The sequence below is a fragment of the Salmo salar genome, chromosome 22 (genome assembly GCF_965601325.2).
Source record: "Salmo salar chromosome 22, fSalSal1, whole genome shotgun sequence".
Lineage (NCBI taxonomy): Eukaryota > Metazoa > Chordata > Actinopteri > Salmoniformes > Salmonidae > Salmo > Salmo salar.
Window position 1 is genome coordinate 53,050,661 of NC_138312.1, and position 13,337 is coordinate 53,063,997.

At 43.7% G+C, this 13,337-nt stretch overlaps 1 protein-coding gene across 2 annotated transcripts in view; it reads right to left on the reverse strand.

Moving 5' to 3' along the window:
* Positions 1–300: 300 nt before the first annotated feature.
* The window catches only part of LOC106583680 (solute carrier family 12 member 5), a 31,606-nt gene continuing 18,569 nt past the window's right edge, over positions 301–13,337 (reverse strand). The window contains exons 14-22 of one of the 2 annotated variants that reach the window (XM_082967684.1): positions 8,629–8,824; positions 8,081–8,250; positions 6,970–7,101; positions 5,776–5,883; positions 4,207–4,335; positions 3,119–3,354; positions 2,826–2,840; positions 2,363–2,496; positions 301–1,590 (exon numbers count right to left, since the gene is read on the reverse strand). In XM_082967684.1, the coding sequence (XP_082823810.1) occupies positions 1,499–1,590; positions 2,363–2,496; positions 2,826–2,840; positions 3,119–3,354; positions 4,207–4,335; positions 5,776–5,883; positions 6,970–7,101; positions 8,081–8,250; positions 8,629–8,824 (1,212 nt within the window). In that variant the 3' untranslated portion in view covers positions 301–1,498. The remainder of the gene's footprint in view (positions 1,591–2,362; positions 2,497–2,825; positions 2,841–3,118; positions 3,355–4,206; positions 4,336–5,775; positions 5,884–6,969; positions 7,102–8,080; positions 8,251–8,628; positions 8,825–13,337) is intronic. The other variant, XM_082967685.1, reaches the window with a different exon arrangement.

Consider the following 13,337-nt stretch of genomic DNA (forward strand, 5'->3'; position numbering starts at 1 on the left):
GACACACAGCCACTTAGAAAGGGGAAAGGGGACAAGTATAAATATGATGACAATGCGTGAGCAAAAACAAACGTTGCGGAGTGCTCAAGATGAGGTCAAAGTTCATGAAGCGCGATCTATGTCGTCACGGGAGGCTTGTTTGTTTCTCTCCCATCTTCCTCCAACTGTGGTTCTTTCATTCATGACTGACCCGGATGAAAAAATATGACCACATTCTCTTCTGACCATGACCGTGGGTAGCAGTCTTTCTCGACGATGGTCATCTCCGCACGTGATGAACAGGGCTTGCCGCAGGTGCTTTTCGATATTCTCTCTTTGCTGTGGTTTCACAGGGTGATATACACGACTAGCTACACAATGTCAACATCCTCAGTCCTCCACCGTTCAGTCTTGGAAGGCTACTCCATGTTTACAGGTAGGTGACTCGATTGCACTCTAAAACATCCCCTCGTAAAAACAAACCACAATCGGATGAATGTGACACTTAAACACACAGGCACAAACACCACACTGAACAACCCCAGCTCACCTAACCCTCTGTATCCTTTGACTCCATAGCCGAGTGACTAGGGCTCCCGAGTGGCGCAGTGGTCTAAGGCACTGCATCTCAGTGCTCGAGGAGTCACTACAAACCCTGGTTCGATTCCAGGCTGTATCACAACCGGACATGATTGGGAGTCCCATAGGGCGGTGCACAATTGGCCCAGCATTGTCCGGGTTAGGGTTTGGCCGGGGTAGGCCGTCATTGTAAATAAGAATTTGTTCTGAACTGACTTACCTAGTTAAATAAAGGTTACATCATTTATACTTTTTTTTAAACTACTGGATTGATCAAAAGGCAGATATGAATAACACAAAAGCGGGTGGAGCTGGGCAGTGATGTCTAACTGCAAATTATTCAGCAGAGGGCGCTATCTTACACTATTTCATTTCAGAGTATTGACTGATAATCTTTCTGGCTGATTTGGAAGTGGACTGAACCTTTCCTTTATAAGATATTTGGGCCACGGAGAGGGGAAGGTCTCTGAGCATCTGTTATATTTGATATGAGGCTAAAAGCAGCTACCGCTGACATCATATAGGACCAGAAAAGGGCTGGAAGAATGAGGTGTAGCTCTATATCCAGTGAGCACAAGATGCTAAAAATACATTTTTAAAAAAAAAATTTCAACCCAAAATATGTATTTTCAGCATCTTTTATCGACCAAAAATATATGTATTTTCAGCGTGTTTTCAAGCAAAAATACATATTTTCAGCATTTTTTTAACCCAATATACGTCTTTTAACTTCTTGTGCTCATAGGGAAGTGTATGGGGTGAACTTATTTAAACTGTGTCTGTATGTTAGGCAAACAGAAGATCCTTTAGAGTGAGGTGAGCTGGTCTATTGCTTGGGTGTGAGGGGAGTGTCTTACAAAAACAAATGGAAGGGGGGTATTTTTTCTAGATGTGGGGTTCGGGAGATGAAGGGGTTCGTGGGGGAGAAAGGTCTGCTCTCTCAAGAGTAGATGGTGATGACCTCGCGACCGCCACCACGAACCAGGAGGACCCTGTTGAGACCCTCAGTCAGGACCTCCAGGAACTCCATGTCTGAGAGAGAGAGTTAAGGAAAACAACTAATGGGTGCATCTCTATAGCCCCATGCTATTGTTTACTAGTAGACAGATAACGGGTACACCTCTATAGCCCCATGCTATTGTTTACTAGTAGACAGATAACGGGTACACCTCTATAGCCCCATGCTATTGTTTACTAGTAGACAGATAATGGGTACACCTCTATAGCCCCATGCTATTGTTTACTAGTAGACAGATAACGGGTACACCTCTATAGCCCCATGCTATTGTTTACTAGTAGACAGATAACGGGTACACCTCTATAGCCCCATGCTATTGTTTACTAGTAGACAGATAACGGGTACACCTCTATAGCCCCATGCTATTGTTTACTAGTAGACAGATACTTACTTGTAATGGCATGTGACACAGCTTCTATGGGCACATAGAATGATGTAACACAGTCATTCCCAACCGGGGGTACTTGAGAAGACTCATGAACCATAGTCCTACTGGTAAAATGCATGAGGGGTATTTCAGGGGTACTCCGGGCAGAACAAAATTCAGTTGGTGGTACAGTAACCAAAAAAGGTTGGGAACCACTGACGTAACACGTACTCCATTCTGTAAACCTGCCACGGGAGTGTTAACTTTACGTAACACGTACTCCATTCTGTAAACCTACCATGGGAGTGTTAACTTTACGTAACAGGGAGGGAGGGAGGGAGGGTGATGGAGGGAGGGGGAGAGAGAGAGAGAGAGAGGGAGAGCGAGAGAGAGAAAGACAGAGAGAGAAAGAAGGATACAGTTCTCATCTCCAGACCGGTTATTGGGCGGCCCGGGCATATTGAGGAGCACCAGCTTGGCCTCTGAGGATTTCTTCACGATGACACCATTCAGCCTCAGTGCCGTGTGCATGCGCCTCACATTGGACTGGTTACTGGTGGAAAAAAACAAGATGGTCTCTACAAGCTCCAAACCAAAGCTTCATTTGGTCATAATGCAGTATTATTTTGAGCTATTCAGCAAAACAAAATGTGGAACAGCAACCTCTTCAGGCTACTAATTTACAAACAGCTGAAACAAATGGTCATTCTTTCCCTCATTCATTCTGTCACTTCTGCATTAACTTTTTTACTTGGAAACACTCAAGACATAATCAACTTGTGCTATGCTGACTTGATCCATGGAATTCTAGAGGAAATGTATATGTACCAGACCACGGCTTTATGTAAGCTCCACCAAAGTTTGAGCTACGGAAATACTTACAGGTTTTCCCACTCACTGCAGCATGGCATGGAGAGAAACACAAGGTTAAAGGATAGAATCCAAAACGCACAGATTTTTCTCTGTACTGACAGTGCTCTATCATGAAAACTTTACTGTTGCATGCACACTTAAAGTTGTTTTGGGTGAACTATCCTTTCAAGATGTTGAATTTAAACTGCTGCCATTTTGATACCAAAAGTCCCAAGATGTGAAGAATGCCAATCAAAATGTTACTCTTCAGGAACTTTCAGTTTCAACATGGGAGTATACCGGTTTTGCCAAACCACACTCACGGCTTCATGTTGAAAATGTCTTTGATGCCCTCCGGCGTGGCGGCGCCAGGCGGCTTGGCCGGCTCGCCGTCGGCCTTTTCTGTCCAGGTCATCTGGACCTGTGCAGACCCTGGGGTCTGGGCCCCTCCCTCGGAAGCTGGAGTCAGAGGGGTAGCCGGGGTGGCAGGACTGGTCGGGCTGGTGCTGTCGTGGATGAGCTGGACCTGAGTGGGAGGGGACACAGCGACAGAGGCAGACTGAGACCACGAGACAGAGGGGGGAGAGACGAGGTGAGATGAGGCAAGTTGGAACCACAGAGTAGGTGTGAGGGTCAGAGGAGGGAGAGAGAGAGAGCCGTTATCAAGAAGGCCTTGCATTTGGAGGTCAGTCATACAGTTGGGCTGATTAAAAAGTAAGTCTGAAAAAGAATGATTGAACCAACACATCTGTAGCCTACTCACCTTATTACGACTTGTAATCCAAGGCCAGAAATTCAAAGGCAAGCAATACTTTTCCTGACTTTTCCCCTAACTGTTACACATACGAACAACAAAGGCCTACGATGCATTTCCTGGTATCCCATGAAACACTTTGACTAGTCGAGAGCCTATGTGAGTCTTGGTCCTCAGACTTATCCAGTCACTTCACAATAAGTCTGGTAAATGACTTCTTGTAAGTGGTTGACCTCCCAGGTCAACACCATCAGTTCACAACGCCAGACCTTTAACCATTCCCTGACCGTGCCTCACCGCAAAAAAAACAACCTTACAAAAACACTGGTATGGTGAGTTGGAAGAATCCACTACTTAAGGGTTACTGACCTCAATGTCAACACCAGCGGTTCATAACCCCAGCCCTTTAACCATTCCTAGACCACGCCTGACTGCAATTTCTCACAGCATAAAAAATAAGGAAGTTTGAAAAACAAATACCCAGGATCAAAACCACTGACGACCTAATATTTCAACATCTCACAAGTCAATTGACTGCTCTGATCTCCAAGTCTTTGCTGGCGCAGGCACTGGCCTGTTAGCAGGAATTCTTAATTATACAGTATACCCTGGTTAGAGTGAATGTGGCTCGGTTGACCGGACAGTATCAGTACCAACCTCTTCCTCTGGTTTCTCCACCTTGCTGCTCACTCCAGGATGTTCTTCGGTCACACTCAGCTGGGTGGTCACCACTGCCGGATTCTTACGCCGGATGGATCCGCGGGATGAGTCTGTGATGCTCTGGATCTGTGAAAGGAAGACAAATGGCTGAATGAAGATGCTAGTATCCTTTTCACAACACTGATACAAACTGAGCCATGCTGTATTGAGCTGGCCTGCTTACGCATCCATCGTAGTTGCTGGAACCATGGTGGAGAGGACAATGAGAAAATAAAAAACATCACAGCCAGCACAGTTTGGTTTTGGTCGACCATATTGTGTGAATCAGGCATAGGAGTGCTAATATCATCACAATATGATTGATAAGTTGTTTTGTGTCGTCTACACGGTGTACGGTTGTTGCAAGGAGAGGACCAAGGTGCAGCGTGGTACGTGTTCATGATGGTATTTATTCAAACTGAACACTGAATCAAAAACAAAGTGGAACCAAACGCAACAGCTCTGTCAGGCGAAAAACACAAGACAGAAAACAACTACCCACAAAAAACCCTGTGGGAAAGGCTACCTAAGTATGGCTCCCAATCAAAGACAACGATAGACAGCTGTCCCTGATTGAGAGCCATACCCGGCCAAAACAAAGAAATACACAAAACATAGAAAACGGAACATAGAATGCCTTAACCAAAATAGAGAACAAAAACCTCTCTATGGCCAGGGCGTGACACACGGAGACAAAACAAGGTTTTGAACGTTGACGGTTTCAGAACATTGTCTGCCAATGTAGACAATTCTATCCCTTTCGGGTGAAGCAATACTGTCTTCCCTTTGTTCTTATGTCTTAATTGTAATTAAAGTAATAGTTAGTTTGGCATAGTGGAACTATGTCACTGCCTTGTCCACTTGTTGCCCACATCCCCAGGACACAAAATGGCAGCAAGTAAGATGGAGATCAGAGGTTATCTTTAATGAGTGCAGTTCGCATGTGGCTAGTTTGCTTCAACTACCTTCACTAAAACCACTGCAGGTTTTGCCTGAAAATGTTGGTTTTGAATTCCCACGTTCTGGTACGTCTGCCTCGTGATTTGTTGGAGGGAAAAAAAAGTCTTACCCTTTTCGAAGTTACCAAGAGAGTTTGTCATTAATCCAAGACCTTAGTCACTGCTGTTCCCTAGGGTCTGGGATTCCAAGACTAATTCAGACATGGTTCAATGGCATTGTGTTTTAATTCAAAAATCATGTAATTCAACCTTTATTTAATTAGGCAAGTCAGTTAAGAACAAATCATTACTTACAATGACGGCCTACACTGGCCAAACCTGGACGACGCTGGGTCAATTGTGCACTGCCCTATGGGACTCCCAATCATGGCCGGTTGTGATATTGCCTGGATTTGAACTAGGGTCTGTAGTGACGCCTTTAGCACCGAGATGCAGTGCCTTAGACCGCTGCGCCACTCGGTGTTGTGTGTTGTGCAGTAACATGGAGTAGCGGTGTGGTGAATGTAAAACCATAGAAATAGAATTATGTCCGTTTTCCATTCTAGTAATTATATTTCTAAAGCGGTACCTCTCTCTCTCGCTCGGTCTTGGTCAGGTTGATCTGCTTGAGGATCTGCGATCGCTGTTCCATCACCAGGGTCTTCTCATAGGTGTAGGCTGAGATGTCACTGTCGTGCTGAGAGAGGAGAGGCCTGGGTTAGAGCAACATCGAGGATGGGCAGAGACCAAAGAGGTTAGGTAGTATGGACAACTTGTTTTTATATGGAGGTTTAGTAGGTCTACGTGTTGGACAGCAGCACTGCATGGAACATTACATGGAACAACAGCTTCATGCATAAGGATAGCATGAATGCACTGATTGTAAATCGCTCTCGATAAGAGCATCTGCTAAATGACTAAAATGTACACTACCATTCAAAAGTTTGGGGTCTCTTAGAAATGTCCTTGTTTTTGAAAGAAAAGCACATTTCTGTCCATTAAAATAACATCAAATTGATCGGAAATACAGTGTAGACATTGTTAATGTTGTAAATGACTATTGTAGCTGGAAACGGCTGATTTGGAATAGCCTTCATTTCTCAAAACAAGAATAGACTGACGAGTTTCAGAAGAAAGTTCTTTGTTTCTGGCCATTTTGAGCCTGTAATTGAACCCACAAATGCTGATGCTCCAGATACTCAACTAGTCTAAAGAAGACCAGTTTTATTGCTTCTTTATTCAGAACAACAGTTTTCAGCTGTGCTAACATAATTGCAAAAGGGTTTTCTAATGATCAATTAGCCTTTTAAAATTATAAACTTGGATTAGCTAACACAACGTGCCATTGGAACACAGGAGTGATGGTTGCTGATAATGGGCCTCTGTATGCCTATGTAGATATTCCATAAAAAATCTGCCGTTTCCAGCTACAATAGTCATTTACAACATTAACAATGTCTACACTATATTTCTGATGAATTTTATGTTATTTTAATGGACAAAAAATGTGTTTGTCTTTCAAAAACAAAGACATTTCTAAGTGACCCCAAACTTTTGAATGGTAGTGTAAATAAAAACAAATATTTGTACTGTATATTTAAACATATTTGTAACTATGAGAAACAGTATGATGGATTAAACCAACTCAGTGGACCTATGTTCAATGTCTGAGTAGGCTTCAGCTGTAGGACCATGCAACAGCCCCTTTAGGTACTGTATATCTGTTATTACACACTGGACTTCCTCCCACCTGAAGCAGCCGTAGACAGACTTGGAGACTTACCATTTCCACCACTTCAACCTCGGCATCGATACGCAGGTGATACAGGAAGGTGGACAGGTCTTTCTTCATCTGGATGCTGTTGTCATCCATCTGGGCCACGGTGAAAATGCGCATCTTACACTTCCTCCACACCTGTCGGCAGGAAAGAGGATTGTAACCTGCTCATCTATAACCTGTTTTACGGTAATCTGGTTAGAACCTTCATGATTTGGTACACAGTAGAAACTGCCATTGCATGTGTATCAGTGGAGGCTGGTGGGAGGAGCTATAGGATGACGGGCTCATTGTAATGGATGGATTTGGATAATTGGAACGGAGTCAAACGTGGTTTCCATATGTTTGATACTGTTGCATTTATTCCATTCCAGCCATTACAGGGAGCCTGACCTCCTATAGCTTCTCCCACCAGCCTCCACTGATAACCATATTGATTAGTTAATGCGCTGACGAATGCTCTGCACCATCGTTTTTTACCTGTACATTGCACTTTACTATATAACTGAGTGCATGATGAGTTATACACTGAGTATAGAACTCATTAAGAACACCTGCTCTTTCAATGACAGACTGACCAGGTGAATCCAGGTGAAAGCTATGATCCCTTATTGATGTCACTTGTTAAATCCACTTTAATCAGTGTAGATGAAAGGGAGGAGACAAGTTAAAGAAGGATTTTTAAGCCTTGAGACAATTGAGACATGGATTGTATATGTGTGTGCCTGCCATTCAGAGGGTGAATTGGAAAGACTAAATATTTAAGTGCCTTTGAACGGGGTATGGGAAGGAGGTACCAGGTGCACTGGTTTGTGTCAAAAACTGCAACGCTGCTGGGCTTTTCACGCTCAACAGTTTCCTTTATGAATCAAGAATGGTCCACCACCCAAAGGACATCCAGCCAACTTGACACAACTATGGGAAGCATTGGAGTCAACATGGGCCAGCATCTCTGTAAAAAGCTTTCGACACCTTGTAGAGTCCATGCCCCAACAAATTAAGGCTGTTCTGAGGGCAAAAGGGAGGGTGGGGGGGTTCAACTCAATATTAGGAAGGTAAAACATGGCCAAAGCAACGTGACCCATGTCTCAGGGAGGGCGTGTGGTGGGCAGCCTACCTTGTGCTGGCGCAGAAGGAAGGGCAGCAGCATCAGCATGCCTCCATCATGGACGATCCACCACACGTCGATGTGGCCCTCGGAGAAGCGTTCTCCATTGGATGGGAAGGCAGCGATGTTCTTGGGCACCAGCAGGGCCAGGTGGGCGGCAGTGGTCTCCCTAACCAGCTCTACAGGACAGGACAGAAGGGGGAGGGGTTTAGCTAATATGAGTCTGATCATCACTCAAAAACCTTTATGGAAAATCTACTTCATCCTGTATAGGTGGTATATGGATTATAGTGATGATACTGATATTGTGGACCAAAAAGAAAAACATCTAAGGATTATTTGTAATGATTTATCTACAACCTCCCCCAAAGATACAGATTTTTTCAATCCAACAGACAGATTTGATTACCGAAATGATTCAGAATTTACTTAGAAAGGTAAAATGGTAATTAGACAGTAATAACCTAACGCTTGTTTTTGTTTTTCATATCCCTTTACTTCCTTTACCCCCCCCCATTTCAATTGGCCATTCATTGTTGACCCCGTCTGTGACCCACCAATGAAATCCCTCCAGGTCTGGAGGTCATCGGCCTGCTTCCAGTTGCGCGGCCAGCTGACCAGCACCGTGTTGTGCATGAGGCCGCCCAGCCCGCTAGCCTGGAGCAGGTGGGAGGTGGCGTCGCGCATGTTGGACGAGATGGTGACCTGGCAGAAGCCTTTTACCTTCTCTGTCTCCATCAGCTTACGCAGAGACTGGAGCAGGGAAGGGGGGTGGGTAGAGGGAGGGAGCGGAGAGGGAGATGGGGGGTGAGAGAGAGAGAGAAAGAAGGGAGGAAGAGAGAGTAAGGTTTCTGGAACCAACTAAGCCACAGAGCCCTGCATGACATCTCAATCAAATTGTATTGGTCACATACACATATTTTGCAGATGTTATCGCAGGTGTAGCGAAATTCTTTAATGTTTCTAGCTCCAACAGTGCAGTAATACCAATACAATACAAAACAATACACACAAATCCTGAAAATGTAAAGAAAGAAATTAAGAAATATCAGAACGAGCAATGTTAGAGTATATTAGTGTATTCAGAAAGTATTTATACCCCTTGACTTATTCCACATTTATTTGTGCTACAGCCTGAATTCAAAATGTATTAAATATATATTTTTCTCATCCATCTACACACAATACCCCATAATGACAAAGTGATAACATGATTTCAGAAATGTTTGCCAATTTATTGAAAATGAAATACAGAAATATCCAATACATGTTAGAACCACATTTAGAGCTGTGAATCTTTCTGGGTAAGTCTCTAAGAGCTTTGAACACCTGGATTGTACAATATTTTCTCATTATTATTTTTTAAATTCTTCAAGCTCAGTCAAATTGGCTGTTGATCATTGCTAGATAGCCATTTTCAAGTCTTACCATAGATTTTCAAGCCGATTTAAGTCAAAACTGTAACTAGGCCACTCAGGAACATTCAATGTTGTCTTGGTAAACAGTGTATATTTACCTTGTGTTTTAGGTTATTGTCCTGCTGAAAGGTGAATTTGTCTCCCAGTGTCAGTTGGAAAGCAGACTGAACCAGGTTTTCCTCTAGGATTTTAACCTGTGCTTAGCTCTACTTCGTTTCTTTTTATCCTAAAAAACTCCCTAGTCCTTGCCGATGACAAGCATACCCATAACATAATGCCACCACCATGCTTGAAAATATTAAGAGTGGTACTCAGTGATGTGTTGTATTGGATTTCCCCCATACATAACGCTTTGTATTCAGGACATAAAGTTAATTTCTTGACCAATTTTTGTTGCATTTTTACTTTAGTGCCCTATTGGAATATTTGTATTCTGTACAGGCTTCCTTCCTTCTTTTCACTCTGTCAATTGGGATAGTATTTTAGAGTAACTACAATGTTGTTGATCCATCCTCAGTTTTCTCCTATAAACTCTGTAACTGTTTTAAAGTCACCACTGGCCTCATGGTGAAATCCCTGAGTGGTTTCCTTCCTCTCGGGCAACTGAGCAAGGAAAGACGCTTCTATCTATGTAGTGACTGGGTGTATTGATACAGTGTAATTAATAACTTCACCATGCTCAAAGGGATATTCAATGTCTGCATTTTTTCTTTTTACCCATGTACCAATAAGTGCCCTTCTTTGCGAGACATTGAAAAACCTTCCTGGTCTTTATGGTTGAATCTGTGTTTGAAATTCACTGCTTGACTGAGGGACCTTATAGATAATTGTATGTGTGGGGTACAGAGATGAGGTAGACATTCAAAAATCATGTTAAACACTATTATTGCACACAGAGTCCATGCAACTTATTATGAGACTTGTTAAGCATATTTTTACTCCTGAATTTATTAGGCTTGCCATAACAAAGGTGTTGAATACTTATTGACTCAATTTAAACCATTTTACTGTGCATTCGGAAAGTATTCAGACCCCTTTTTCCACATTTTGTTATGTTACAGACTTATTCTAAAATGTATTAAATCGTTTTTTTCCCTCATCAATCTACACATAATGACAAAGCAAAAATAGGTTTTTAGTAGGGGTGAAACGGTTCACAAAACTCACGGTTCGGTACGATACGGTGCAGTGGTGTCACGGTTCGGTACGATACGGTGCAGTGGTGTCACGGTTCGGTACGATACGGTACAGTGGTGTCACGGTTCGGTACGATACGGTGCAGTGGTGTCACGGTTCGGTACGATATGGTGCAGTGGTGTCACGGTTCGGTACGATACGGTGCAGTGGTGTCACGGTTCGGTACGATACGGTGCAGTGGTGTCACGGTTCGGTACGATACGGTGCAGTGGTGTCACGGTTCGGTACGATACGGTGCAGTGGTGTCACGGTTCGGTACGATACGGTGCAGTGGTGTCACGGTTCGGTACGATACGGTACAGTGGTGTCACGGTTCGGTACGATACGGTACAGTGGTGTCACGGTTCGGTACGATACGGTGCAGTGGTGTCACGGTTCGGTACGATACGGTGCAGTGGTGTCACGGTTCGGTACGATACGGTGCAGTGGTGTCACGGTTCGGTACGATACGGTACAGTGGTGTCACGGTTCGGTACGATACGGTACAGTGGTGTCACGGTTCGGTACGATACGGTACAGTGGTGTCACGGTTCGTTACGATATGGTGCAGTGGTGTCACGGTTCGGTACGATACGGTACAGTGGTGTCACGGTTCGGTACGATACGGTACAGTGGTGTCACGGTTCGGTACGGTACAGTGGTGTCACGGTTCGGTACGATACGGTGCAGGGGTGTCACGGTTCGGTACGATACGGTGCAGTGGTGTCACGGTTCGGTACGATACGGTACAGTGGTGTCACGGTTCGGTACGGGTTCGATACATCAACAAAATGAATACCTGAGAAATACGTACTTTGTATTTAGATTTTCCATTTATTATAATAGTAAACATGGGTAGCTTCAATTCCCAGGAACATATGAAAACAAATTGACAACAAAAACCAGCAGTGCCTGCCTTATAACATGAAATAAAATAGTCATTTAAAACAGAGCTTCAACAAGAGTGTGTAGTCCAGCAGCATATATCAACATTAAGTCACGTAGCAGTGCCTTAAACAAAATAGGACCACCTGAGACTGGTTACTTGAACAAAAATTACAAATAAAAACATTTTTATCAGATTTTCAAGTTTTTCTTTAAGAAGATTAGTCTATCCACATGATCTGCAGTGAGCACAGATCGGCTTGCTGTGACAATGTCAGCCGCTGTGGAGAATACCCTCTCGCTAGGGACAGAGGTTCCAGGCACAGCCAGGTAGCGCCTTGCTAACATGGCAACATGAGGGTATATTAACTCTTTGGTCTTCCACCATGTAAGTGGATCAGCATCCAGGGGAATACAGTCCACTTCCCTGTATGAGGTCACCTCCTCCTCCATGACCTTGACCTTTGACTTGGCTCCCTGCTCCTGGGTCGTGAACAACTCCCCAAAAGCTCAGCCACGGCAGACTTCTTTTCTGGAGGAGAACCCCTGTCTGCCGTCTCTGGAGAGGGCTTGACCCTGCACAATTAAATTTGATCAATTACTATCTCTGAAGGGGCTTTAAAAATAGGATTTGTTGTTGGAAATATATATCAGACACTATTATGATAATTACAATTATTACCTCATAATTAATTGCTAAATCACTAATTAATAAAATAATAAATGTCACATTAACAAAATAAATGCAATACCTGTTGTGAGTTCATTGTAAACTCTCAGACGAGCAGCAGCATCCAGATGCAGCATTGACTTGAACCGGGAGTCCAAAGCGGTGCTCTTGTGTAAGAAGTCTTGGACACCAGGGTCAGCTTATCTAGGCTCCAGGTTAACTCTGATAGCAGTCTTGACATCCCTTACTGCAGGTTCATCTTCATCAGATGCCACCATTGATTTCAGGATCATTGTTTTCATAGGCAGGACCATGGAAACTGATGGAATGTTCTCAGTGCATATCAGTGTTGTGACTGTTTTGAGAGGTTTTCACACTTTGATAACTTCCTCTGCAAGTCTTATGTCATTTTCAGACAAAGTCACAATATCTTTGACATTCATCCTCACAGCTTGATCAGTCAGTGTAGGATACACCACAACTTTCTGCTCAAGGTTTCTCTCAACCATGTGCAGCAGTTGTGCTTTTATGAAAGAAGGATACCACCTTCCTGATCTTTGCTAGGAGGCGAGAGATTGGATTCACTGACCTTGCTTTTTGAGATGCTAGATTAACAACGTGAGCAAAGCATCTGTGGCCCCAATCCAGCTAGAGCAACTGCATTTACAATATTTCTAGTGTTGTCAGTGGTCACAGGAATCATTACATTATCCCTCTCCAACTTCCACATGGCAACTACATCCCTAACATCTACAACATGTAGGTCTCTGTTCATTGCTGATAGCCTGTTAGAGTGGTGGATATAAACCTTCCCCCAGGTTTACACTGGTGTGACTACTCTGCAGGGGACGTGTTTGAAGGACATGGCTTTTTATCTCCCATTCTGCCGTAATGAAATGAGCCGTTACAGTGAGGTAGCTCTATGAAGCGCTAGATGTCCAACTGTCTGTTGTTAGGAGCAACACACCGCGTTTCTGACAACTCGCTCTCAAGTAGTTCTTTAGTTTTTTTGTATAAGGCAGGTAATAATGTCTGGGCAAAATGTGTACGGGGAAGGAATAGTGAATAGCTCGACCACTTTAAACATATTTCTGAAGTCCGCATTCTCTACCACAGA